General features: G+C 38.5%; 1 protein-coding gene across 1 annotated transcript in view; it reads left to right on the top strand.

Moving 5' to 3' along the window:
- The window catches only part of IFI35 (interferon induced protein 35), a 504,650-nt gene that overhangs the window by 414,567 nt on the left and 64,041 nt on the right, over positions 1-26,042 (top strand). Inside the window, exon 8 of the mRNA XM_044054662.1 lies at positions 12,509-12,615. Within this exon, the coding sequence (XP_043910597.1) occupies positions 12,509-12,615 (107 nt within the window). The remainder of the gene's footprint in view (positions 1-12,508; positions 12,616-26,042) is intronic.

Raw genomic sequence — 26,042 nt, 5'->3', positions numbered from 1 at the left:
AGTCCCTGAATTATAGGAATTAAAGGATTAGTCACCCTCAAAAATTTAAACAATTCAAAGCTAATATAATTACTCATCAGAATATCATCCAACATGTCATACATTTTTAAAACTTTATTTTCCACTTCATTCATATTAATTATAGAATAAAATTCTATCTCGGTGCAGAATCACTACTAAACCTCCTTTGTCTGCTGGTCTAATAATTATGGAGGTGTCATTACTTAAATCATTCAAAGCTACCCTTTGTTTAAAGGTTAAATTATTCTTCCTTTTATACATATTTCTCTCCACTAATTCCATCTTATAAATATCATCTTCCACTAATTTGTTAAAAACGTCCAAAAGAGGATGTAAATTGGGAACATATGTGCTAGGTGCACAAAAAGCTTGACTGACGTTATTGGTACTCAAACCATACTCTAATTTAAGCTGAACATTACACGTGAATATTTTAAAATCTATAATAGTATTAGATAAATCACTCTTACTGGTGGGAATAAAGGATAAACCTTTATTCAGAACTTGTATTTCATTTTCTGTCAAGTTTCTGTTAGACAAATTGAAGACTAATGACTGTCCACATGCTCCCACATTTTCTTTAAAGTGGGACCCATGTGTTCCCCACCTGATCCTTTCCGTTTCTGCCTCCCTCTGCTGAACGACCTCTGCTGTTTGGCCTGATGTTGGAGGTCTATCGGGAAAGGGGTAAAAGGACTAGAGCAATTAGTCTGTCCATTGGGGGAGGACACATTTTCTTCCTTACTGATTGTTCCATCATTTGTCCCTGTACAGAAGAAGTTATATTATTGCTACATTCTGGATTTTCGGTGGGGCCATTAGTACTAATATGTTCATCGGTCCTACTGACCGCTCTGGAATTCTCAGTCTGTATTGCACCTGTGTTGTTAACAACATTTTCATTTACAAAATTATACTCAATATTATCATTGACCACATTAGACAACAATGCTTTAGCAAGGCATGTACTTACTACAGATCAAACACATCAATTTAAGTTCTCAGTACTACAGGTTATTACCCCTGGTATAAGAGGTGGTGACGTTAAAAATTATACTGAGCGTTGTGAGATGAACTGGATAATTAGATGTAGAGCTGACAAAGTACCTGGGCTCAAAAGTACCATTGAAGCCTATATTACACAATAGGAGGTTAAAATCAGCTAGATGAACAAAGCGCACATGACTAACTGATGTTATTTTCAATATGCACTTTATTGTATATATTTTATATGTTGAAATAGCGTGTTATGTTTTATTTTTATTTGTATGTTTTGCAGTTCATTTGGTATTTTTATTTTAACTTTGAATTCAAGATGTCTGTTAGACATGTATTTTTATATTTATTAATATTTCGATTGCATAGTAAGAATGTATGGAGTAGTGGTCTAATTAATTAGGTGGCAGGAAATTATGTCATTAATTAAGTATGAATAAGGAGGTATACAAGTCTATGTTCCTATTTGTTTTTATACGGTCTGATGAAGCCTATATGGTGAAAGCGCTTACCGATTCCTATAAATAAAAGCATTTTTAAATATTGACTCTCTGCATTCAGCAGCATTTATTAAGAAAGACTACAAGACTGCTTCCCATTTTTGGAACTTTTACAGAATGGCCGTGGGTTGCTCCTGTGAATGGACTTTGTTTTAGCTATTTTGACTTTTGTTTTTCTTTTCACAGGAACATTTGCTCTGTGGTGGTGCTATTTGGTGCTTTTGGTGTTATTATTAACTTAATACTAACACACAAAACTATGTACGTCTTCAAATAATGAAGTTTAACCTTCCTAATAGGAACAGTCATCCCAGATTGACAACTGCACTCACAGGATTGAGTTAACTTATAATGAAGGTTATCCTTTCTAAGACACATGATATAGCTGTGCTTCTACTTCCACTAAGTGCTGCCTGTTTTGTCATATCATTATTCCTCTTCCAAATGTAGAAAACAACTTGAATTCTTTCAGAAAACATCATCTCCAAGTCATTGAGAGAAAGAAGTGTTCAGATTTATTGCCCTTTATTAGATTGTCTACATAGAAAAGGAGAACCAGATGCACAGTTGTCTTCCACCACACATATTGCACTGTGAGTATTTCTGTGGTAGAGGGGAAACTTTTCATTGTATTCAGTGTTCTGTTTATTTGCTTCTCTTGTTGTTATTGAATCAAGACAAGGGCCTTAATCCAGTCACTTCTATATGCAAAAGTAAGAAAAAGCATATTAATTTTTCTTTTATCATTCTCTTTTGTCCAGGCTTTCTTCTCTTTTTACATTGCAGTGCCTACATTTGTCAAAACTGACTAAGAAGAAAGAAAAAGGAAGAAAAAAACAATACAATCACCTGTTTACTTTAGTATCCCCATTACACATAAAATAACTAAAAAAGCTTTACTTTATAGCATGCAGTATATGATGTGTATTATCTTTTTTCAGCTTTTTCCGGTTAGGGGTCACCACAGCGGATCACCTGTCCGCTCATTATTGGCAGTGAAGTTTTACAATATCGAGTTGCCAGCCTGGCGCCCAACCTTTCTCAGAAGGCACACGTACACACTCATACCTAGGGCCAGTTTAGAGAGTCCAATCCACCCACAGCATGTCTTTGGGATGTGGGAGGAAACCGGAGCACCCAGAGGAAACCCACGTAGCCACAGGGAGGACATGCAGACTCCGCACAGAAGGCACCCCAGCCGAGGATCGAACCGGAGAACCTCTTGCTGTGAGGTGGCAATGCTAACTGCTGCACCACAGCAGCCATCCTATATGACGTGTATTATAAGAACCAAAATTTGCTTTACTTTTCTTTCCTTCCTCTTCCCCTCTTCTAAATATTCTTCCAAACATTAATGACATGAAGTAGGGAATACGATTTTGGAGTCCCCTACAAGTGTGACAAAGTCAAAAAGTCCAATATTTCCAGGTTTTCTTGTTTTGCCATACTTCACAAATGTAATTAATGCTTTGTAATCCTACAATTATTCATCAATTTCTGAGTTGCTGGTTTTCTTACTGTTGATCTTCATCTCTGAAATCTAGTCACTGATTCATTTCCCAACGTACTTCTGATTCTTCTAGTCAATTCCTGTGTTTTTTTCTCTAAAGCATTTTCCTTTGGAACATTGGAAAAGGTTTCACTGGCATAGTCTCTCTATAGGCTTCATTATCAGAAGAATGTGAAGCAGAATCCCATTCCATTTGATAGCTCACCTTTTGCTGGACACATTTTTGTATTTCCTCCTTAGCATATTCTGCATAAAAAATTATTTTGACCCTCGAGGAAAAAATATTCTGAAAATAGCAGGGTACAGCAGCTTGAATCTCACACCTGCTTCTCGACATTCCCTGATAGCTGGAATAAATCTACTCCTCTTCTGCCTGTGTACAGTGAGTATTAATTTTCCATAAACACACTACTGTCTCCCACTTTTAGTACTTTGCCCTCCTGCCACTGTTTTGTCAGAATCAGCTCTTTCTGCTGCTAGAGTTGTATCTTTACTATTAAAGGTCTGGGCTGCTTTCTCGTAGACAGGTTTGGAGCATACACACAATGTGCCCTTTCAATTAACAAAGCCTGCTGTGGAATACCAGTCCAGTTGCTTATTTGTGCTTTCATAAAATTAATGCAGTTTCTGTGGTACAGCAGAAAATCTTAAGTTTTCTCCACGTGCTCTGTCCTCTAATGGTACTGTTTTTGAAACGTCTCTTCTTGAGCAGTCTTGTACTCAGCCAGCCTTTTCTTCATTTCTACCTCTGATTTTTGCAAATTTATCAGCTCATCTGAATATCTGTTTACAGCTTCTTCCATTTTTTCCAGCCTTTTGTTATTTGAATTGATATACTCCTTCTGTGTTTCATTTATTTTAATCAGCTCTGAAGACATTTGACTTTTTTCCCTCTAAACTATTGGAAGTAATGTTTTATGCCAAAGAATGAGCTTGAACTACTTTTTGCTGAACAGCTGCGGGATTCTTCCCAGCCAGTGTTTTCTCCTCACCTTTTGTGATTGATTTTCTTTCAGGTTCTCTGAATTTCTTTTTTAATGGCATTCAGGCAGTGCATTTAGTAGCCAGTTTCTGAAATCTACCCAAAAAAGACAATTTCACTGGCTCTCTTTTCTAAGTTTCCATTTTCACACTGAGAGAGAGCTAAAATTAAGCTGTTACTTAGTGTTCAGCCATTTTGGAAGTCATCTTTTCTATTTATTGTTGTTTAAAAATAAGGTAAGTATATATTATTATTTATCAATTTGAATGAAATATATAATTCTCATAATAACACTAAAAAGCCTAAACAGTGAAGCATACAATGATATACTAAGCAAACTATTTGTAGACAGTGCTATTTGCATAGTAATGGTATAATACATCATATGGAAGTGACAAATGCAATCCAAACAGCTCGTATTTAATTCTAGAAAGTTGTCTTGATATTTCTGAAATGATAGATATTTTTGTCCAGTACTTAAAATATTCAGAAGTTCTTTTAGATCTTCATTGATAGTGTCTTGTTTTGGCACTTAAACATGGTTATATTTTTTATAACAGTATGTGTACTTTTTTTTCTTCTAATTCTTTGGTATAAGATTCTTCTAATTCTTTTGGTATGAGAAGCTTTGTTATTGTCTTTTTTGCAACAGAGAAATTTGAGATTTAGTGTTACAGCCAGGAAATGTGACAGTAACTGAAAATAAAAGTTCAGTCGCAACAAATTTATCTGGCTATAACACCTGGGCAAAAAAAAATAAAAAGTCAGACTTTCCAAGATGCCTGCACACTGATCAATAGTTTAAATTCAGCTCTCCTAGTGTAAAAAAAGAAACTGAGAAATAACAGCCAGTGATAATGTCAGCTTGAGTAAAATTCAGTTACTAACTAGCAAGTACACTGCCTGGATGCTAGCAAAGAAGAAATTTAGAGAACCTGAAAGAAAATAAATCAGAAAAGAAAAGTAAGCATTGGCTGGGAAGAGTCATGCAGCTGTTCAGTAAAAAACAGTTCAAGCTTCAGTTTTTGGACAACAGATTGCTTCCAGTAATTAGAGCAAAAAATAAATCAAATATACTCAGATGTGATTAAAATAAACAAAACATTGAAAGATTATATCAACTCAAATGGATGGAAAAGCTTTAACTTGCTATTCAGATGAACTGATAAAACTTCAAAAAAATCAGGGGTTGAAATAAAAAAAAGGCTGGCTGAGTATGACACTTATGAAAAATAGCTGTTTCAAAAAATGGTAGAGTTAGAATATAGAGAGCACAGAGACAACCTGAGATTTGTTGTTGTACCAGAAAAACTAGAAGGAACAGACTGAATTAATTTTATGAAAGTACTAATAACCAGTGGAACTAGTGTTCCACATCATGAATTAAGTGAAAGGGAAGATTGAGTGTATGCTTCAAGTCTGGCCATGACAAAGCAGCCAAGACTTGTATTAGAAAAGATGCAGTCATACCAGCAGAAAGAGTTGATCCTGACAAAACTGTGGCAGAAGGGAAAAGGTATTAAAAATTGGAGGCAGATTTTTGTAGAAAATGATTATTCACTGTACAGCAAGCAGAAGAGAAGCACATTTATCCCAGCAATCAGGGAATGTCAAGAGGCATTTCTGAGATTCAAGCTGCTGTATCCAGCTGTCTTCAGAATATTTTTTCCTGTAGGATCAAAGACATTTTTGATGCAGAACAAGCTAAGGAGGAAATATAAAAAGATTCATCCAACAAAAAGTGAAACATCAAATAGAAGGGGGCTTCTCATTCTTCTGACAATAAAGCTTATAGAGAGACTTTGCCAGTGAAACATTTCCCAGTGTTCTAAAGGAAAATGCTTGAAGGACAGAAAAAAAAGCACAGGAGATGACCAAAAGAATCAGAAGAACATTGGACTTGAACTAGAGTCTGGTGTTGGGAGATGAACAAGAAGAAGCCGGACAGCAATTAAATTAATGAATAAATGGGAGAATATAAAGTATCAATCACATTTGTGAAATATGGCTTTGCAAGAAAAGTGGCTGACAAAGTAGTCTGGACTTATGGGATTTTGTTAAACATGTAGGTGGACAGTAAAGCATGTTCCCCCTTTGTCATTAATGTTTAGAAGAACACTAAAAGGGCAGAAAGTAACTAAGTAAAACAAGTTTTGCTCTCACTAATATTTGTATAATTTATTTCATGACATAAACTACGTTATATATTGTAAATCAGTTTTGTGTAATGTATAGTCAGGGGTATTTTAAATGTTGAGGGGTCTCTTCAGTAACTGTTCTATGCATTAAATATATTAAGATAAACAAGCATGTTTTTAGTTGCAAGAAATACAAGTTTTGTACCATAAGAAGAGAAGAAAGGCTAAACAAAAGCAAGTTTAATGTTAATGTGCTGTAATCTTGGGCTGCTGGGATGAGGTGGGTTGTAAAAGTGCACAAGCTGTATTATATTTAGAATTAAGATATCTTCTCTTGTTTTTACAAGTATGAATATCTAGATTAATGCCCTTTGATTAAGCTAGAAACAAGTGTGTTTTTTTTGTAAGGAGGCTTATGAAACAAGACAAAATGATAAATGCCAAGTTACTTACATCTAAAAATATATTAGGTTGATTTTTTCTCCCATTTGAGAAGGCATCGAGAAGTCATCAGCTGAACATTCTGTTCTCAGTGAAATTTACAAAGATTCATTGCTAACTACTTTAAGACATAGACAAGCTGTCTGTAGGTGCAAGCAATAATCTTGAGAGTTCTTTGCTAAGGAAAATACAGTCTTTAAAGGTACAATGGCATGGCAAAGTAGTTCAGTGAAAAATAAAGTTTGAAATAATGGGAAGTGAATAAGAGACAGCAGCCCTAATAATAGAACACTGTACAATTTAGTTTTATTTAAAGATAGCCAGTGCACTTTTTCTTGGGGATAAAAGATAATGTTTTCTGAAAGCATACAAGCTGTTTTTCACATCTGAAAGGGGGAACAGAGATAAGAAAAGACTAGACAGCAATCAGTGTAATTGTGATCACAGACCCCCCCCCCACCCAAAAAAAATGTACAAAAAATTTTAATCCAGGCTAGTATCACAGAGTTTAATAAACAAATTAAGCACTTTCATTCCATAATATAAGGAATTTCTGCAAAACTGAAAAGTTGCATAATTTTCTAGTGTTTTAAAATACTTCCTTTTATATAACAGATGACATCATCACGGATGCATACTTAATCAATCAGTCATTTGAGGAGTACCCATAATGTTACAGAGCAATTTTAAATCCATATATTAAAAATACTTAAAATACTTGCTTTGATAAATATAAATATGAAATATAAACACACATAAAAAATAAACATAAGAAACATTTGAACATTTTTCTAGAATCTTCAGCCTCCTGTCATTACAGGGAGACTGTTAAGATGAACTCAAATCTTAGAAAAAGGAAAGGAAGGGTATACGGGCATACACAAGACTTCTGACCAAGTCAAACAAACTATATTTGCAGCTGTAGTAACACAGTCAAGTGCTACATTTCAGTGTAATGAACCCAGCATTTCTGACAACTGCAGGGTCTCTTCTAAAGATCGTATAATGGTAATCGATTATTTAAATGCTTGGTTTAATAAACCATGGAAGTTAGTAAAGAATAAAACAGTTAACCACAAGGATAAACAAGAAGCTTTAAAAATTAAAATTAACTGATATGAAAGTAAAATATCTCAGTCTACAAATGGGTAATGTGTTTTTTCAGACTGTATTCAAGTACACAGGGAACTGCGGTGGTGGTGCTGCGGTAGCGTTGTCGCCTCAAAGCAAGACGTTGTCCCGTTCGATTCTCAGCTAGAGCATCTTCTGTGTGGAGACATACGTGAATGGGGCGTGCCTTCGTTGAAGGTTGTGCGTCAGGGTTGGTAACCCGGTACGTAAAAATCCACTACCAATCATTAGCGGACCGGAGTTCCGCTGTGGCAACCCCTAACTGGGAAAAGCCGAAAGACACAAACAATTCAGGTACAGAGGGACATTGTCTCTAGAAGTACCCAAATGGACTACAAAATGTTTCACTACTCCACTGAGATCTTTAGGAGCTTATTGACAAGATAGGAGCTGAGTATGTGATGATTCTGAGAGGCACAATGAGAAGGAATTACCTAAGCTAAAGGAGGAGACTGAGGTCTTGCATGTCAGTATTGTTTCTGATGATGTCATCTGTTATGTAACCGGAAGATGATGTAACTTTCAGTTCTGAAGAAGTTCTTCACATTACAGAATGAAAGCATATTAAAATTTTGATTAAGCTGTGTGATACTAGCACAGACCAGCACTCTAGCATTCTTAGTGGGAACACAGGTTATAACATACACATTAGCATGGGTAACCTTAGTTTTACCTTAGCTTCAGTTTGGGGCAATTGTTCCTATCTGAAGGGTTAAACTTATTTTTTTTTTGAAGATATACATAGTTATATATATTCGTCCTAAGTTAATAGGAGAAGGAGTATTTTGAAAATGTATTTAGTTTTTTTTTTTTGAGGGTTTTCATTAAAACAGAATGTCTTGAAAATGTGACATAGTTTCAAATGTAGATGAGAAGAAGCAACTGTATAAGAGAGCAGCCTGTCAAGCACTGGTGTGTGCATGTAATACAAAAGTTGGAAATACACACTCAAAAAAATGACATGTATAACAGGTGGGAACAACAGCTTTTTATCATAATGGCTACCCTGTATGTTTTATCTTGTAATATAAATGGCCTTACAGGTATAGACAAAAAAGAAAGAGTATTGAATTATACAATAAACTCTCAGTTAACCAGCACCCATTGGGATTGGTAGATGCTGGATAACTGTAGTTTCTGGTTGCTTGAGAGTTACTATTAAAAATAGGCCTGACTAATACTGTACCGTATACTGTTTGTTTGGTTTGACATGTTCTTAGGTTGGGGAGATAGGGAATTTTTAAAACTCCAAAACTCTAAAAACGAAAGGTATGTTTCTCCGGGGGGAGGGGGACAGAAAGTGCAACATGTGAAAATTGTACTGTATTTCTTCGATTTTTTTTTTTCTTGTTGCTTGATTTCTGGTTAACTGAGAGTTTACTGTATTAAGAAATGCAGAGTACAAGCAGCAGTACTGCAGGGGACACATTTGGAAAGAAATGAGCATGTGAATTTGATGAAGAAAAGATTTCAGGATGGATGTTCAGCAGAATATTAGGGCCAAATGAAAAGGGGAGCAATTATACTAATTGATAGAGGGGCTCCAGTAGTGATAGAAGAGGGGAAAAAGACAGTAATAGTAGATTTGTGCTAGTAAGGGGCTATTGGCAAGGGAGGAAAGTTATGTTGGCATGTATTTATATTCCACTAAAAACTGCTGTTATGGATCTTAAGAAATTTTTGGAGAAATAATCAGATTTCTGTAGGGAATATTACTTCAAACGAGGGACTGGAACTTGATTTGCAATAGTGAGGCTGTATCAGGGGCATGTAAAAGGGAAAGTATAACAAAAGAGGGTAGATGTCTGAAGAAATTTATGAAAATTCTTGATTTGAAAGATGTGAATGAAGTAGTATGAACTCAGAGTTTACATATAAATCTCCAATGTACAATAACTGGGCTAGACTAAATAGAAGTTAAATTTCAAAGGAACATGTGCATTTAATTGAAAGCTTTGACACACATCCAGTAACTATTTCAGATCATGCACTGATAAAAAGCAAGATAAAAATGTAGAATAATGAAGCAAAAATGAGACAATGGTGATTTCCCACCTACTTGTTAAAAAGAGAAAGGAATTTAAAGAATGGGTAGTGGAAATTATTCAGGAGTTATTAGGGAAGATAGAAATATCTTCAGAAGTTATAGCTAGTGAGTAGGATAAAATGAAAATAGTGTTTAAAAATGGGGTAGAAGTATGTTTTGTGGAGGAGAGGCAAACATTTGACAACATTAATAGCACAATCATCCATAAGAAAATACCACTGTTGTTGGTCTTGAAGCAGAGAAAACATTTGACAGAGTAAGCTGGGATTTTTTGAGTAGGATAATGGAAGCATTTGCCTTCTCTGATACAATAACAAGGTTAATTAGGAGGATATGTGAGGAATCAGAGTGAAAAATAAAAGTGGGAGGGTTTCTGTCTGATAAGGTGTGTCTGAACAGAGGAACCAGGCAGGAATGTTCTCTTTCCCCTTTGTTGTTTGCATTATATATATTGGCAAAGAAAATTAGGGACTCAGAAGTTCAAGAATATAATTGGTATGGAAATCAGGAAAAGTTGGCTTTATTTGCAGACAGTATTATTTAGTACCTGATAAAACCAGAAAAGGACATCTCAGTGTTGTAGAACCTTCTGACACAGTTTAAGTCTTTTTGGGATTTAAAATTTATGAAGAAAAAACAAAGGCTATAGCTGTAAAATATGTACCCACAAATGAATTGGTTCATCAATACCCGTTTTTATGGGGACACTATAAAATAAAGTATTTAGTAGTATGGGTTAAAAAGGATTCTGATATGGCAGCTAAAGATATATGGGAAAAGAGTAAATAAAAGATAATATAGAAATTGAGAAACTGGAAGCTCTTGTTTATGGATATGGATAGCAAGATACAAGCAGTGAAAATATTTTTAGTCCATTTTGTTTTATATACAGGTCAGGCATATTTTTTTATCAACCGGAGGAGAAGTTGTGGAAATTAATAAAGAGTTTCAAAGTTTTTTCTGGGAGATGAAGAGGGCAAGAGTCAAGTGGGATAAGCTGATCCTTCCATCAGAATAAGGTGGTTTTGGATTACCTGATCTGAAGGCATATTTTGGAGCTACACAGTTAAGGCTCACATACAGAATATAAGCAGAAACTATAATTCAAAGGGGAAAGGGGTAATGATGAAGTGGGGGAGGTGGTTCAAGAAATAAGGAGAAGGCAGGATTTTGGATGCAAATCCTCAAGGAGAATAAAAGACCAACAGAATATTATATTCATAAAGTAGCAGAAAGTATTCTAAGAACTAAGCCAGCACAAGAATGGAGAAAGGAGAAAGAAAATTCTGCAGATAGGATGACCACAATTAGGAGTACAGAATACAAGCAAGAAGGGTTGGAATTTACTGGAGAAAACTGTGAAAGGAACCAAGGTATTGGGAGCAAATAATTTGAGAGGGAATGGTAGAAGAATGGGAATAGGCCAAGAAGACATTTTTTTGGGATTGATATCAGAGAAAAAAAATTTGGCCCTATGGCACCTTGGCAATGAGGTCATAAAAGCAGAAAGTAAAACAGACCATTTTTCAGTAATGAATCACCAGATAAAACCAGCAATAAAACAGATCATCCAATCACCATAATCATTTATCACACATATTAGGCATTTACTAAGTCAGATATTTTCAGTTCCATTCTACATGCATTCCCATTGATTTTAACATAAAATACTTTTAAGTCTTTTGAATAGTAACCATTCCTTTAGTCTTTAACCCCACACCTCCCCAAAATCAGTACAGATTTGTTTAAGAATTATGGCTTGTAAACCTTCATAATTTCCATTACAACATTTTAAGACACAAAAAGACTTCCAAAGTGGTACATTAAAAGTATCATAAAACGTGTGTGTGTGTGTGTGTGTGTGTGTGTGTGTGTGTGTGTGTGTGTGTGTGTGTGTGTGTGTGTGTTAGATATGTATATAATTATTGTTACATTCACAGGAGAAAGAAGGCACCTTAGTCTTGTGATTATTTACACCTCGCCAATACTCACCCTTAGACAGTAACTCCTTTTTGAAGGAGGGCTAGGCCATGTCATGCCACTGCTAAATCTGTGAATACCTATCCAGTCATCCAGTTCCTGTTTGAAGGAAGATAATGCATCACACTGCTTGATTTGCATCCAGAGTCTATTCCAGAGGTGGGGAAGGAGTAATTTACATGCAATCTAGAGTAGCTAAATTGTGCCATTGTACTTCTGCATGCTGCAGTTGCCTTAAATGGGATTCTCTAGGAGACTGATGGAATGTGTTCTGGTCTTGTTCATTGTTCTCCAGTTTTAAGCATGGATTGCAAACCCTTTCTTATGTATACCTTTTGACCCAGATTTCCTTCCTTCCAGTGCACATCTGTTTTCATGAAACTTAGATTGGAGATGCTTAAATCACTCATATGTAGTGCTTTTTTTGTTTTGTTTTAAAGTTTGAACCTCCAGTATAACAGCATTTGAAAGATAAAATCAGAATCAAATGTATTTGTTTGAGCCCAGAATTTAGATTACCAGCTTGACTGCTCTATAAACAGCACAGATTGTTGTACCTGTATTCTATTCCAATCTTGTTTAGATAGGTACACAGCAGGGAAAACATATGAATACTGTTGTGGGCATGCGGACTTTAGTTATGCTAAACCAGACCTGTGTGGGGAAATATTTGTTAAAATGATTGTAAAATACCATTGATACTTTTATGGTAATTATTTGCTCATTTTCTTTCATGGTAATTATTTGCTCATTTTCTTTCAGTTGCCAAAACTTTGACAAGCAAGGAAAACTTCTCTGTGCCATTAATAGAAAAGACTTGTTTATTAAAAGTGACACCATATATTATGGGAGAAATTAAAGACCTGAAGGTAAGCCTTCCGTTTTATAGTAGACCTTTTGTACAGATTTCAGCCATCAAGTAGTCTTCTTCATGCAGTCTTTTCATACAAAAGAGAATTGCTATACATTGGGGTGCAGGCATATTGTTTAATTCAAAAAGCACTGTCACAGAAGTTACCCTTGTTGTCTTATAGTACTTGATTTTCCACTTCAGATCAGTTTCTGTTGGGGGTGTCTTCTTTGCAGAATATGGAGATCCCCTTTGATCAGCATGGATTTTCACCAAGGCGTTTGTTGTTTTTTTACACATCCCAAAAACATACTGATATGTGAACTAACAATCCTAAATAATTTGCAGGTGTGCAACATCTACAGATTGCTGAAGTACTGACACTGGTTGTTCTGAGAAGATGACGTCATTGCTTGCCTCAAATATTAACAGGTTATGAGTTGGTTGTCCGTGATCATTTACTGTGTGATGTGGACAGAAGTGGGATAGCACACTAAATGCAAATCATGACAAGTCATGTATGGGTAGAATTTTCATTAATTTTTAATAGGTTAGTGTATTATCTCATTATTAATTGTAGCAATGGAACAGTTATTCCTAAAGTGTTCTGGAAGTGGAAATTTGTTGTTTATGAATTTTAAAACTAATTTTAAAAGTTCAAAATAACAAGAAAATTTAGTTATCTCATCACCCACCACTGTGTCCTGGTTTGCAGATACAAAGATAAATTGGTATCTATAGTTAAGGAATTAATAATGCATTTTGTATTAAACAGAATGGGCTGATTATGCTCCCAAGTTGGGAAAAATAGCCTTGTTGTAGCATGGGTCATGCATACATATATAGTCATAACCAGCTTGTTGTAGCAAAGTTCATATGTAAAAACCTCATTAGTAACAGAACACCATGCAGATGTCTGCCATCACAAAAATGCAAAAGAAACTGACAGCTTTGAAAGTTGCATCACATTTTTTGCTGCCACACAAACAAAAGTGTGGCGGTGCAAAGTGAATTACAGCTTTAAAGGCTGTTGGCTGATTAAATATGCAGTTTGTTTCTAGCTGCCGTCTATGTGGCAGCATGAATTGTGTGACAGCTTTTAAACTTTTGCATTTAGTTTCTTATTTTTTAACTTGTGAGATATCAGGGGAAACAAAATCTCCCTGTGTATTACAAATAATTATGATTGAGTTGCAGCTGTCAGTTAATTTCTTGAATCCATTTTTAGGACTTGGTTAGAATTAATAACCCAGTCATGTTTTTCTATATAATTAATCTGTAAAGATCTGTACAAAAATATTTTATCTGTCTTATAACATTTCTGTGTTTTACATCTCTATTTTAATGCTTTTTATTAATTTTAAATGAATTGTTACCCTCACGTACTTTCTCTCACATACCACTAGTACACTCCATCGCATGCATTCATTCAGTTATTTACTGAACCATATTTTATTCTGACTGTGATGGGGGAGGAGACAGAGCCCAAGTGGGGAAGGGAGCGTAAGACAGACATCAACTGTAAACAGCATGGTAGTTCATTAAGCTGTCTTCCTCCAGCTTCATGATTCAGTCATGAACTCTGTTCAGTGTAGATGGAGTTTCGCATTTCTCCCTTCAGTGGGTATGCTAGCTTTCCCTCATATCCTAAAAACATGCCACTTAATTGGTCATAAACTGAAAAGGGTCCATGGACCGTACCACTTAGCTCTCCACTTAGCTGGTTAAAAATGATAAGTAACTATAATCCTAGGAATTATGCATATTGCCTGATAAACTTTGCCTCTGAGCTGCACACTGAGTGATCAGATTTGCACCAGACCTGGACCGTTCCATTTATTATTTATGGACATATATCTAAATTTTATGGCAGAATTGTTTTCCTTATTTTAACCTGCTCCTTCTTTAGTTGTCTAAAACTCTGTGTTGCAAAGAGATCTGTGTCATTCAATAATGACCTTGAAGCCCAAGAATATGTATCAGTACTAGTTCTTAGTTCTTGCTGTAACTGCTACAGATAGAATGATTTCCAGCACACAGAGAGAGGAATTAGAAAAATTACAGATGGGGTGAGTTGATGGAATGCTAAAAGGATGGTTCAGAATTACTAAAGACTGGACATTTATTTATTTTATTTATCATTTGTTAACCAGGTTAGTCCCACTAGGCAAGTAGCATCTTTTCAGGGGAAATCAGAGGTAGTATTTACACGTCTGAGGGAAGTTTGGCCATGGCATTGGAGCAAATCCTCTACACTTTCAATAGTTGCCATGGGATCCTTTACATCCACCTGAGCTATCACCAACTCAGGCAGATGGGCTTTGGTTTAACATCTCATCCAAAAAATGACAAAATTGTAACGTGCACCAAAGGCGAGCTACCTGTTGTACCACTGATATTGTCTTGTTAGCTGCAGTGAAGGCACTGATAATCCATACACTGAAAGCTTAGAGTTGCTAGTAAGTACTTGTACTGTTTTCCTCAGTCAACATTTCTCATTAATAGCCTCCATTTATCATTAACATTTTCAAAATAATATTTCTTTCTCCATCATTTCTTTCTTGTTGTGCTGATGTCCTTCAAGGATGCATCTGCAGTCCTAACAAATGGGTTGTCCTGGCCTCAGGCAGCCCTTCGGTCGGCCGGATTCCAAAGTCTGGGTCTGGCCTCGGCTGATGTCGCACTTCACCCGACGTCATAGCTGCAGTTCTACGGGTATAAAGGCATCAGCCGATGCCATTTTCCTCAGTCTTTCTTGCCGCGTGGCGCCCGAAGCAGAAGCTGTTCGCAAGTGCCGGTCGGTCAGAACCAGAGATTGCTACTACCAAGACTTCTAAAAGCTAAGTACCCGCTGGGGACTCTTTCTTGCCTCAGCCGATGTCAGAAAAAGTGAATAACTGTTTAACTTGTGGGAAACAAATACCTCATAAAGATTTCCACTCTTACTGCCTACCTTGTTTAGGCCCAGACCACGACGTAGCAGCTTGTCTAGCCTGTGCTTCCTTCAACCGACGAACACTTAGACGTCGGTCGGAGTTTGCAGAGGAGTTTTTTGGCTCCGCTTTTGCTTATATCATGCCGTCGGAGACTCCGACTTCACATTTAGCTAAAAAGCGTAAGGAAAAGGACCGACACTCGCGGTCCGCGGTTTCGGCCGAAACCGCGGCTAAGCCAACCGCGAGTGTCTCGGTTTCGGCTGAAGCCGAGTCTGCGGTTCTTCCTTCGGCCGAAAGCATGCCTCCTTCTACCGAGGCCTCTTCCAGCATGGCTGAATCTGCTACTGAAAATCCACCTGCTCTTACAGTTTCTCAGGATTTATCAGATACTATCCCCTTAGATGTATTTTCTCCTGCACGTGGAGCTGCTAGGCCCCCTGCATCCATGTCAATTAAGGCTTTTGCCAGGGCTAAAGCAGCTAAATCTTCAAAGGCCGTGCCTGCTAAAGCCCCCTCTCACAGGCCTAGCTCTAGTACTCAAATGCTTAGTCTAGCAGAGGATCTCATTTCTTTGATCAGGGGTACCCAGTCTCACCCTGACAGGGCCTCTCACCCACCTCCAGAGAAGAGGCTTAGAGCAGAGCCCCCTGAGCCAGTTTCTTCAGATTATTCCTCTGATGATTCAGAAAATACAAATCCTCCAGAGGGCCCTTATTCTCCATATGAGGACTCTGATGCAGAGGATTCCATACCTTCTGCCTCTCCTCCTAAGGAATTTTCTTTTGGGGAAACCTTGCATGCTATGAGGGAACAATTTCAATGGCAGGGCCAGGATTTTTCAGACTCTAGGAAAAGGCTTAGGACTTTTTTGCATTTACCTCAGCATAGGCCTTTAGCTATTCCTCCAGTACTTACAGTTGTGGATGATGCATTTAATGATGCTTGTACTTCCCCTGACTCACTGCCTCCGGCCCCTGCTAAGCCCGACAGATACTACAGGGTTCCGGACCCACATTATCATTTGTATAAGGCTCCTATTGCAGATCCTGAAACTATTTCACAGGGCCCCAAAGCTGTAGCAGTTGCCTCTGCCAAAAACCCCCTCCCCTCTGAAAGGGAATCTAGGGCATTGGAGAGATGGGGTAAAAAAGTTTATACTTCTGCTACTCTTTCGGCTAGGGCCTTAAACTGTCAATTCCACATGATTCAGTATCAGGAATTTATGTTAGATCAGCTCACTAAAAAACTGTCCTCTCCTGAACCTTTAGACCGTAAGTCCCTTCAGGATTTGGTGCATAACACTCAGCAGGTCAGTAATCATTCCTTAAAATGCGGCTATGATGCACTGGAGGCTTCCTTTAGATCAGCTATGACTGGTACAGTGATCAGAAGGCATGCATGGTTAAAAGAACAATCCTTACCAGACCATGTAAAGTCAAAGCTTCTAGATGCTCCCATGGAAAAGCACAGTTTGTTTGGTTCCCCTGCACAGCAAGTGTTGAAGAAGGTGGAAGAAAAAGCTAAATCTGTCCAGACAGTCAAGGATTTCTTACAGGTCCAGCCTCCGAGGTTTAGTAGGAACTTGCCTTCCAAGAATTGGTCCTTTCCAGACACCACCAGAGCACAGAGAAGCAGAAATAGACGCCCTAGAGGCAGAGGTCAATCCAGAGGTGCCTACAGGGGACGTCAGTGGCAGCCTAACAGCCAGAGAACTACTGCCACAGATCCAGCCACTACCACTTCTACAGGACAATCACAGTGACTTGGCTCTGAAACCGCCTACCAGGGAACAACTGGCAGCACCCTTAGGCGGAAAATTAGCCTTATTTTCAGTGAATTGGCATTATATTACAGGAGACAAATGGATTTTACAGACAATAGACAAAGGCTACATGTTTCACTTCCATACTCTTCCAAGGAAGAGAGGAATGCCAAACCTACCTCCAAACCAAAGGACAAACGCTCTACAACAAATAGACCACTTACTAAGGATGAGAGCTATAGAAAAGGTACCGGCTATGGAACAAGGACAAGGATTTTATTCAAGGCTTTTCCTAGTATCAAGAAAGGAAAAACAATGGAGACCTATCCTCGACCTGTCCGCTCTAAACACATATCTCATTGTTCCAAAATTCAAAATGCTGACCCTACAGCAACTTCTTCCCATGCTGGGCAAGGAGTCTTGGCTGGTGACTCTGGATCTCAAGGAGGCATACCTGCACATCCCCATACGACCAAATTGCAGAAGATACCTCAGATTTCTTGCAGGATCAGAGCATTATCAATTCTCAGCATTGCCTTTTGGCTTATCTACTGTGCCCAGAGTATTCACGAAATGCCTGGCATCAGTAATTGCTCATTGCAGGCTTCAGGGAATTCAAATTTATCCATACCTGGACGACTGCCTGTTACAAGCGGACAGCAAAGACAAATTAACAAAAGATATGAAAAAAGGTTATTCACCTGTTGCAAGCCCTGGGATACACAGTCAACACAAAAAAGTCAAGGCTGATACCATCCCAAAGGATAACCTTCCTGGGTGCAGAACTGGACACATCAAACCAGATGGCATTCCTCACAGCAGAAAAACAGAAGCAGCTACCACTCTATTTCATGGCATTAACAACACAGAACCAGCTTACAGCAAGGAAAATCCTGCAAGCCCTGGGTTACATGGCATCCTGCATAATATTAATTCCACATGCCAGACTACATATGAGGAAGTTGCAATGGTACCTGAGGACTTTATGGTCTCAGCACAAGCACAGCCTAGAAACCAAAATCCCAATAATTCCATGCCTGAAGCAAGAATTCCAGTGGTGGGCCCAGGCCTGTCAATTGAACAAAGGACTGCCCTTCCACAGGCCTCACCCAAGCCAGACTATCACCACGGATGCCTCAGACCTCGGTTGGGGGGCACACATGGTGGACAAGTGCATACAAGGCTTATGGACTCAAGACCAGATGAACCTACACATAAATCAAAAAGAGATGCTGGCAGTAAAACAGGCATTTCAGACATTTAGACCATTTCTACAACAGGGTCATTTGCTGATAAGGACGGACAACACCACAGTTATGTGGTATATCAACAAACAGGGAGGCACGCATTCATATCCTCTATGCCGGATGGCAATGGACCTCTGGAATGTGGCCCTGAGCCTCAACATTCAGCTCCAAGCCATATTCGTGCCAGGAAAAGAAAATATTCTAGCAGATATCTTAAGCAGAACCACCACGGATGCCCACGAATGGATGCTGCATCCAGACATCTTCAAAGCCATCACAAGGAAATGGGGATTGCCAGAAATAGACCTGTTCGCATCCCCACACAACCACCAACTGAAAAAAATTCTGCACAAGGACGTACCACCCACTTGCTTGGAAGGTGGACTCCCTATCCTTCAGTTGGGAAAACCTGACAGCATATGCATTCCCACCTCTTCCTTTGATGCACAAAGTGCTACTGAAGATCAAAGAAGATCACCCGAGGATCATCTTGATAGCTCCAGATTGGCCGAGGCAACATTGGTACCCGCTACTGAGGAGTATGTCCCGGGAACACGCATGGCCTCTACCCCTACTACCTCTACTGCTAACACAGAACAACTTCAAAATCCTGCATCCAAACTTGAAAACACTGCAGCTAGCTGCTTGGAACATTACATAAGGAAAAATAACCCAGATTTATCTCAAAGGGTTAAAGACATTATCCTGGAGGCTCGCAGACCCTCAACAAGGAAAACTTATTCAGCAAAATGGAAAAGATATCTCATTTGGAGTGCAGCAAAAGGATTAGATGCATCATTGGCAAACATAGCTAACATCCTGGAATACTTAGCAGAGCTTTTCCACAATGGTCTGTCTTATTCCTCCATTAAGATTCATGCATCAGCAATTTCAGCAGAATACAACATGGATCCTCCAGTCTTTTCTCAACCTCTACTCAGGCAGTTTCTCAGAGGAATTAAAAATGTAAAGCCGCCAAGGAAACCACCATTGCCTACATGGGACTTGAACTTTGTGTTAGAAAAGTTGACACTTCCCCCTTTTGAACCAGCAGCAACAGCAGAATTACAGTACTTATCTTGGAAGACTGCATTCCTGCTTGCAATCACTTCAGCTAGAAGGGTTTCTGAATTACAGGCATTGATGGCAGTACAGCCCTTCCTTATCTTCCATCAGGATAGAGTGTCCATGAGAACTAATCCTACCTTTATGCCAAAGGTGGTCTCTAGGGTATCATTAAACCAAGCAATACACCTGACAACATTCTTCCCCGACCCACAGAACAGGGGGGAAAGATTGCTGCATACCTTGGATGTACACAGACAATTGCGCTACTACCTGGACAGAACCAAGAACAATAGAAAAACTGACCAGCTTCTGGTAGCATATGCAACAGGAATGGAAGGAAAAGCAATTTCAAAACAAACAATCTCAAAATGGATAGGAAATTGCATTAGATTTTGTTACTCCTTTCATGGAAAGGCAACTCCAGAAAACATCAGACCTCATTCCACAAGGGCTACAGCCACTACTACAGCTTTCTTACGAGGAGTGGCTACCAAAGACATTTTAGAGGCTGCTACTTGGAGCTCCGTGCATACATTTGCCAAGCATTATAATCTACCTTTATACTCCAGATCCCGAGCAGGTTTTGCCATTGCTGTTTTGCAAGGGATCTTAACTACACCATAAACTCTTAGTGCCTCCTTAGTGCCTCCTCCCCCAGTTTGGCTATGGTATTCTACCCATTTGTTAGGACTGCAGATGCATCCTTGAAGGACATAGTACAGTTTTGTACCTACCATAAATGTAGATGTCCGAGAGGTATGCATCTGCAGTCAGGATTACCCACCCTCCTTCCCCTCTGTGGTACTCCTAGGGTATTTGCCCATCTTGTAGCTAGCTGGGGGAATCTATTATGGTGTATTTGTTTGTATATATGTATATACATGTTCTTTTCTATTTGCTCTCTATTGTTTGGAAACATTTGCATTTATCCAAATTTAGCCTTCCTAGAGGGCACCTGGCATCTGGGGCAAGAAACACTGAGGAAAATGGCGTCGGCTGATGCCTTTATACCCGCAGAACTGCAGCTATGACGTCGGGTGAAGTGCGACATCAGCCGAGGCCAGACCCAGACTTTGGAATCCGGCCGACCGAAGGGCTGCCTGAGGCCAGGACAACCCATTTGTTAAGACTGCAGATGCATACCTCTCGGACATCTACATTTATGGTAGGTACAAAACTGTACTTTTTCACTGAGTGCACTGATTACCGTATCAGCTATGACAATCACCAACAGAAAACTTTGCAAAACAAAAGAAAATAGTATTATCCTGTATTGCTGTAACCTTGAAGGGAAATACTTTTTATCAAGCTAAAGTTTGTATGATCATGTAAATTTAGCATTAACAGTATCCTGTGATTATTCTCGGCCAGAACACAGTTTATTGTCTGCCATTACTAAGGGTAATCAATTAAATAAATATAGGTTCTTAGGTTCATAGGAGATTACTAGGCTATTGGCCCTGGGGCCTTTTTAAGCCTAGCCATGTATACCCTTGTTCCCTTATTGACCAAAATTGTATGGTCTATATTTGTAGCACGAGTCTGTGATCAGCACCGACTACCCTTATCCAAAAGGGACATAGGTGACACCCCTGAGGTAAATTTATGGTCTCCCATCCAGATGTCTAAGTTACACTTAAATACGGTCATTGAGGAAGGAGCTCTGTTTTACGTGAATTTGGAGTTTGTTCCAGAGGAGTGGCAATCTCTGGGAGACGTATCTGTCTCTCCAGCATGTTCTGTTACTGTCGCAGGCTAGGTTAAGATCACTAGAATGAGTAATTCTTGCCCCATTTGACAAGCTGATGTGCACCATTTCCACTAGGGCAGGGTTCAGGACTGCTTTGTAGGCCAGGCACTAGTCGTTACTCAGCAGCGTATAGCATACAGAGTACAGTGACAGAGCCTTCAGTCTGTTTATGTAGGTCATGTGTTGAAGGCCCTGAATTTTCTTGGTGAGAAACCTCTGAGGTCTCTCCAGCTGCTGCAGGTGTCTGATGAAGTACATACAGAAGGGAGAGTTGTACTCTATTAGTGGTATAATGTGGGATGAGTACAGCGGAGTTGTAACAGCCTTAGCTCTGGATGCAGTGCCCTTACTTATGAGATGTGCAACATAGAAGGCCCTCCTTACCACTGTGGACACATGGTGATTGAAATTAAGGTTGCTGTCAACCTGTGTTCCCAAATCTCTCACCACAAGGTTTGAATTAAGGGGGATGCTGTTAATACTGTAATTTGCAGGGATTTTCCCTTTGCCAAAAGGGATGGTAATGCATTTGTTGGCATTTAGTTTAAGTCTGTGGCTTTGGCACCAATCATTTGTCTGTGTAAGCCATTTTTGTAGTATGTCAGCATCATTGTGGGACTCGCTGATTTCACCCAGTTTGCAGTCATCTATGAACTTGGTAAGCCGCATGCCATCTGTTTTCACTTGGACTTCTGAGAAATAGATTTCCAAACAGTTGGGAGACCAGCACAAATCCTTGTGGTACACCACTGGTAACTGTTCTGCTGGTAGAGGTGAAATCCCCAACTTTGACTGTATGCATTCTGTCGTTGAGCCAGTTGGCTATCCATCTAGAGACATATGGGTTAATTCTCAGTTTTTAATTTCTCCAAGTCTTTGGGTTTCTAATACCATGACAAGAATGGACCCTATTCCTAAGTCAAAGAACAATCAAAGTTCATGAAATTAGTATTGTTTCAGTCTTTGATGTCAGCCAGAAATGCTCTTCGCAGCACCCGCAATGTGCCCAGTAATGACTCCTTCTGCAATTCGTATGGGGTTACATGTATTGGTAACATATCTAAATACAAGTGTAGATTCTTTTTTTTTTTTTTTTTTTTTATAAGACCCATTGCACCTACTACTATTGGAACTGTCTGGGTATCTTTCTTCTACATTGCTGTTGTTTCTTCCATTTGCCCCCATGTATGCTAACCTACTTATGGGTCTGATTGAGATTAAATTTCCTTATAATCTGGATTTTTATAAGAAGTATGTAATAAAGTATTTTAGATTTATTGATGATTTAATTTTTTATGTGATGGTGGGGATTCATTAGTTAATCATTTTCTGTTGGAGTTAGACCAAAATATGTTTGGTTTACAGTTTGATGGTGTGCAGTGTGGGAGAAAAGTAATTTTTTTTATCTGGAGTTAGAGGGAGTGGTAAATGTTGCATAAAAACTAGAGTTCATAACATCTGAGAATGGCAACCATTTTTTGAATGGGATGAGTTGCCATCCACCACACCTTATTAAATCTTTGCCCTATGGCGAATTACTCCATATCCACCTTATTAAATCTGTGTCCTATGGCAAATTACTCCATATCCACCATATTAAATCTTTGCCCTATGGCAAATTACTCCATATACAGAGACTTTGTAATGATGATAAGGTACTTGAGAGAGAACTTTTAAGAACTTGTATACAATTTAAACTAAGAGGTTATGAGGTTCCGGATATTAAAAAAAGCACTTAGTAATTTGTTAGAAGGCTGACCATTTCATTTCAGAATAAAAGATCTAATTTATCTAGAAGGTATAGGGAATTGGATGAAAAAAATATGTATTTTGTTACAGAATATACAATTTTTTTCCTGAGAAAGTTTCTAATATTACTAAATATTATTAGGATTTTTTTGTTGAAAGGTAAGAGCCTTTACCAAGAAGATTATCTTTTTCTTATAAGCGTGGATGAAATAAAAGACATGTTGGTTCATAGTTATTATACACCACAAAGTGAAAAAGTTAGGGTTGGGGTTAGGAGTGTAGGAACAAGTCTTGGTAAAAAGTCAGCAGCCAAAAAGAAAAAGTAAATCCTCTGCAATGAACTCCTCGGTCCTAAAAATTCAGTGGAAAAAACAACAAAAACACAGCAGAAACGCAGTTTAGTTGTTGAGTATGATCTGAAGAAGCAAAAGTGGTTTTGCGAAACCACTCATCATTTTTTATTAAAGTCTTGGCTTGTTTTATCCACTCACTGTGTTTCTACTGCATTTTTTGTTGTTTTTTCCTAGTAAAAATTGTTCATTGTGTAAATATATAGTGAGTTTTTTAAAGAATTAATGATGTTGTTTACACCCCTATGGAAGTTTATAGTCATAGTACGGAAGGAGTAATTTATGCACTGAAAGGTTCGTGCAATCTTTTTTATATAGGGGAAACAAAGGGCTTTTAGGGTTAGGTTGTTAGAACATTTGAGGGATATTAGGAATAAAAAAATGGAAAGTTCACTAGCTATGTATTTTTCACCTCATCATGGGGGATGGAAATTGTCTCCCCAAGGAATAATTTTAGAGAAAGTTAAAGTTTTAATAGTATGGATTTGAAGCATAGACTACTTTTTTAAGGAGAGTTTATTTATTCTGAAGTATGGAACACTGACACCTAGTGGACTTAATTTAGAATTCAATTGGAAAATGTTTAAATAGGATGCGTAGGATTGGTTATAAAATTTAATTGTTTAATTGACGTGAGGTTTTGATTTGCTGTTTTTAATGAGAGTATATCTTTTAATAGAAAATATGTGTTTATTCTTTGACTCCTGATAGGCCTTTTGGATGAGGCACTGGAGAGTGTTTTATAATAAAGTTTGGGTCTGTTTTTACTGACCCTGGTGTTTTTTTTTTTTTTTTTCAAGTTTTTCTCCTTGTTTGTGGTTATAGAATTTCTCAATGATCCCTGAGTGGAGAATTGTGTCAAAAGCCTTGGCTAAGTCAAGATAGGCTGTATGTACTGTTTTGCCTTCATCCAGGGCTTTGGTGACACTCTCAAAGAAGTCCACCAGGTTTAAAAAACATGATCCAGCCTTAACAAAGACAAATTGGGTCGGATTAAGAGCTTGAAGGTCACCTATGTCTTTGTTGATAAGGCCCATGATGATTCTTTCCATTCCCTTGTAGATGAGGCTGGTTAGGCTCATGGGTCTATAGTTCCCAGAGTCGGTTGATGGGCCCCCTTTGTGCAAGGGAATTACTGTTGCTGTTTTCCACTCTGCTGGGACAAAGCAAGTACATAGACTGTGGTTGAAAGGACTGCCAAGTGATTCTGCTAGGTCCTGTTTTAGGCCATTTAGTAAGCAGCCTGGGATGTTATCCAGTCCCATTGAGGCTGTGTTTTTGTCCATGGAGAGTGCTGTTATGACCTGCTCTTTGGCGATACTAGGTAGAGGACTGGTGACAGGTATGCTTTGGGGTATGTCTGGTGGGGACAGAGGTAAAGTTTGTGCCAAATCTGTTTGCTAGCAGGTTGATGTCCTCAGGGTCAGTATGAGTGGCACTGTCCACTACTGGTTCAGCATAAAGCTGGGCCTTCCCTTTTAGATTTCTGATGTTGCTAAAGAATGCCTTGTGATTATCCTTAGCTAGGAATGTTAGTTTAGCTTTGTAATTGACTCTAGAGGACTTTACAAGATGTCTAATTTGCTTGTTCAAGCTGTTGGGGGGGGGTTGTCCTTCCTCTGTTGAGTCAGTTCCCTCTTGTTCTTAGACATTAGTTTCTTCCTCTTGTTGTATAACCTATTTATGCTTGATGTCTACCAGGATGGCTTGTTTTTTTGTGAGGACCTTGTTTTGATCTGTTCAGGTACAGCTGAGTCAGTACATTTGTACAGGTGTTTGTACAGGGCATTTGTGTACACCTCTGTATAGGAGTCATTGTTGACAGTGATAGCAGGGTTGTATCAAAGCGTCATAGTAAAAACAGATCACCTGAATCTGAAACCATGGAGGTATAATGAAGAACAGAATATATCTTTGAGGGCAGGGTTAGGGAAGCTGAAAGGGTTTTACTTTGGGGAACCCTTTAAAATTGGTAGAAAGCTTTGGTATATGATTCATCAGCCCCCCCCCCCCCTCATCACACTTAGTAATCTTGAACTCCCCTGCCTGCTTAGAGTATGCATGCTTTCCCTGCACTGGGGCTAAGCAGCATGCACGCATCTTGGATCTTTAGGTCTTTGCTAGTCATTCATGAAGTTTAATTCTCCTCTAAATGTGTGCTTTTGAAAGATTCCTGTATTCAGTGCCTACAACTATTGACCTAAGAAAGCCTGCAGTCAGTAAGTCATGATTCAGGACCACCACAGAAGCTGATTCCTAGGTTCATAGGTGCTTACTAGGCTAACGACCATAAAGGCCTTTTTAAGCCTCGCCATGCATCCCAAATCTCTGACAAGTACTGGAACCTTTGATAAGTGTAAGCAGAAGCTTGGGAGGGGAAACATATACAAACAGGGACCTGGGAGATGAACCATTTACAAGCTGCCTGTGACTATTAGAGTCATGCATGGCAAACCAGAGATGAATTTCCTGTTCCCCATCCAACTGTCAAAGTTACACTTGAATTTGATAGGAAGGAACTCTGCTTCACATGGATGGAGAGCCTGTTCCAGAGAAGGGGTAGTCTCTGGGATACATACCTATC

This window comes from Protopterus annectens, chromosome 13.part0 (genome assembly GCF_019279795.1).
Source record: "Protopterus annectens isolate FY-2018-M chromosome 13.part0, PAN1.0, whole genome shotgun sequence".
Classification (NCBI taxonomy): domain Eukaryota; kingdom Metazoa; phylum Chordata; order Ceratodontiformes; family Protopteridae; genus Protopterus; species Protopterus annectens.
Note: the sequence above shows the minus strand (reverse complement) of the source record. Positions and strands in the feature narration are given on the sequence as shown.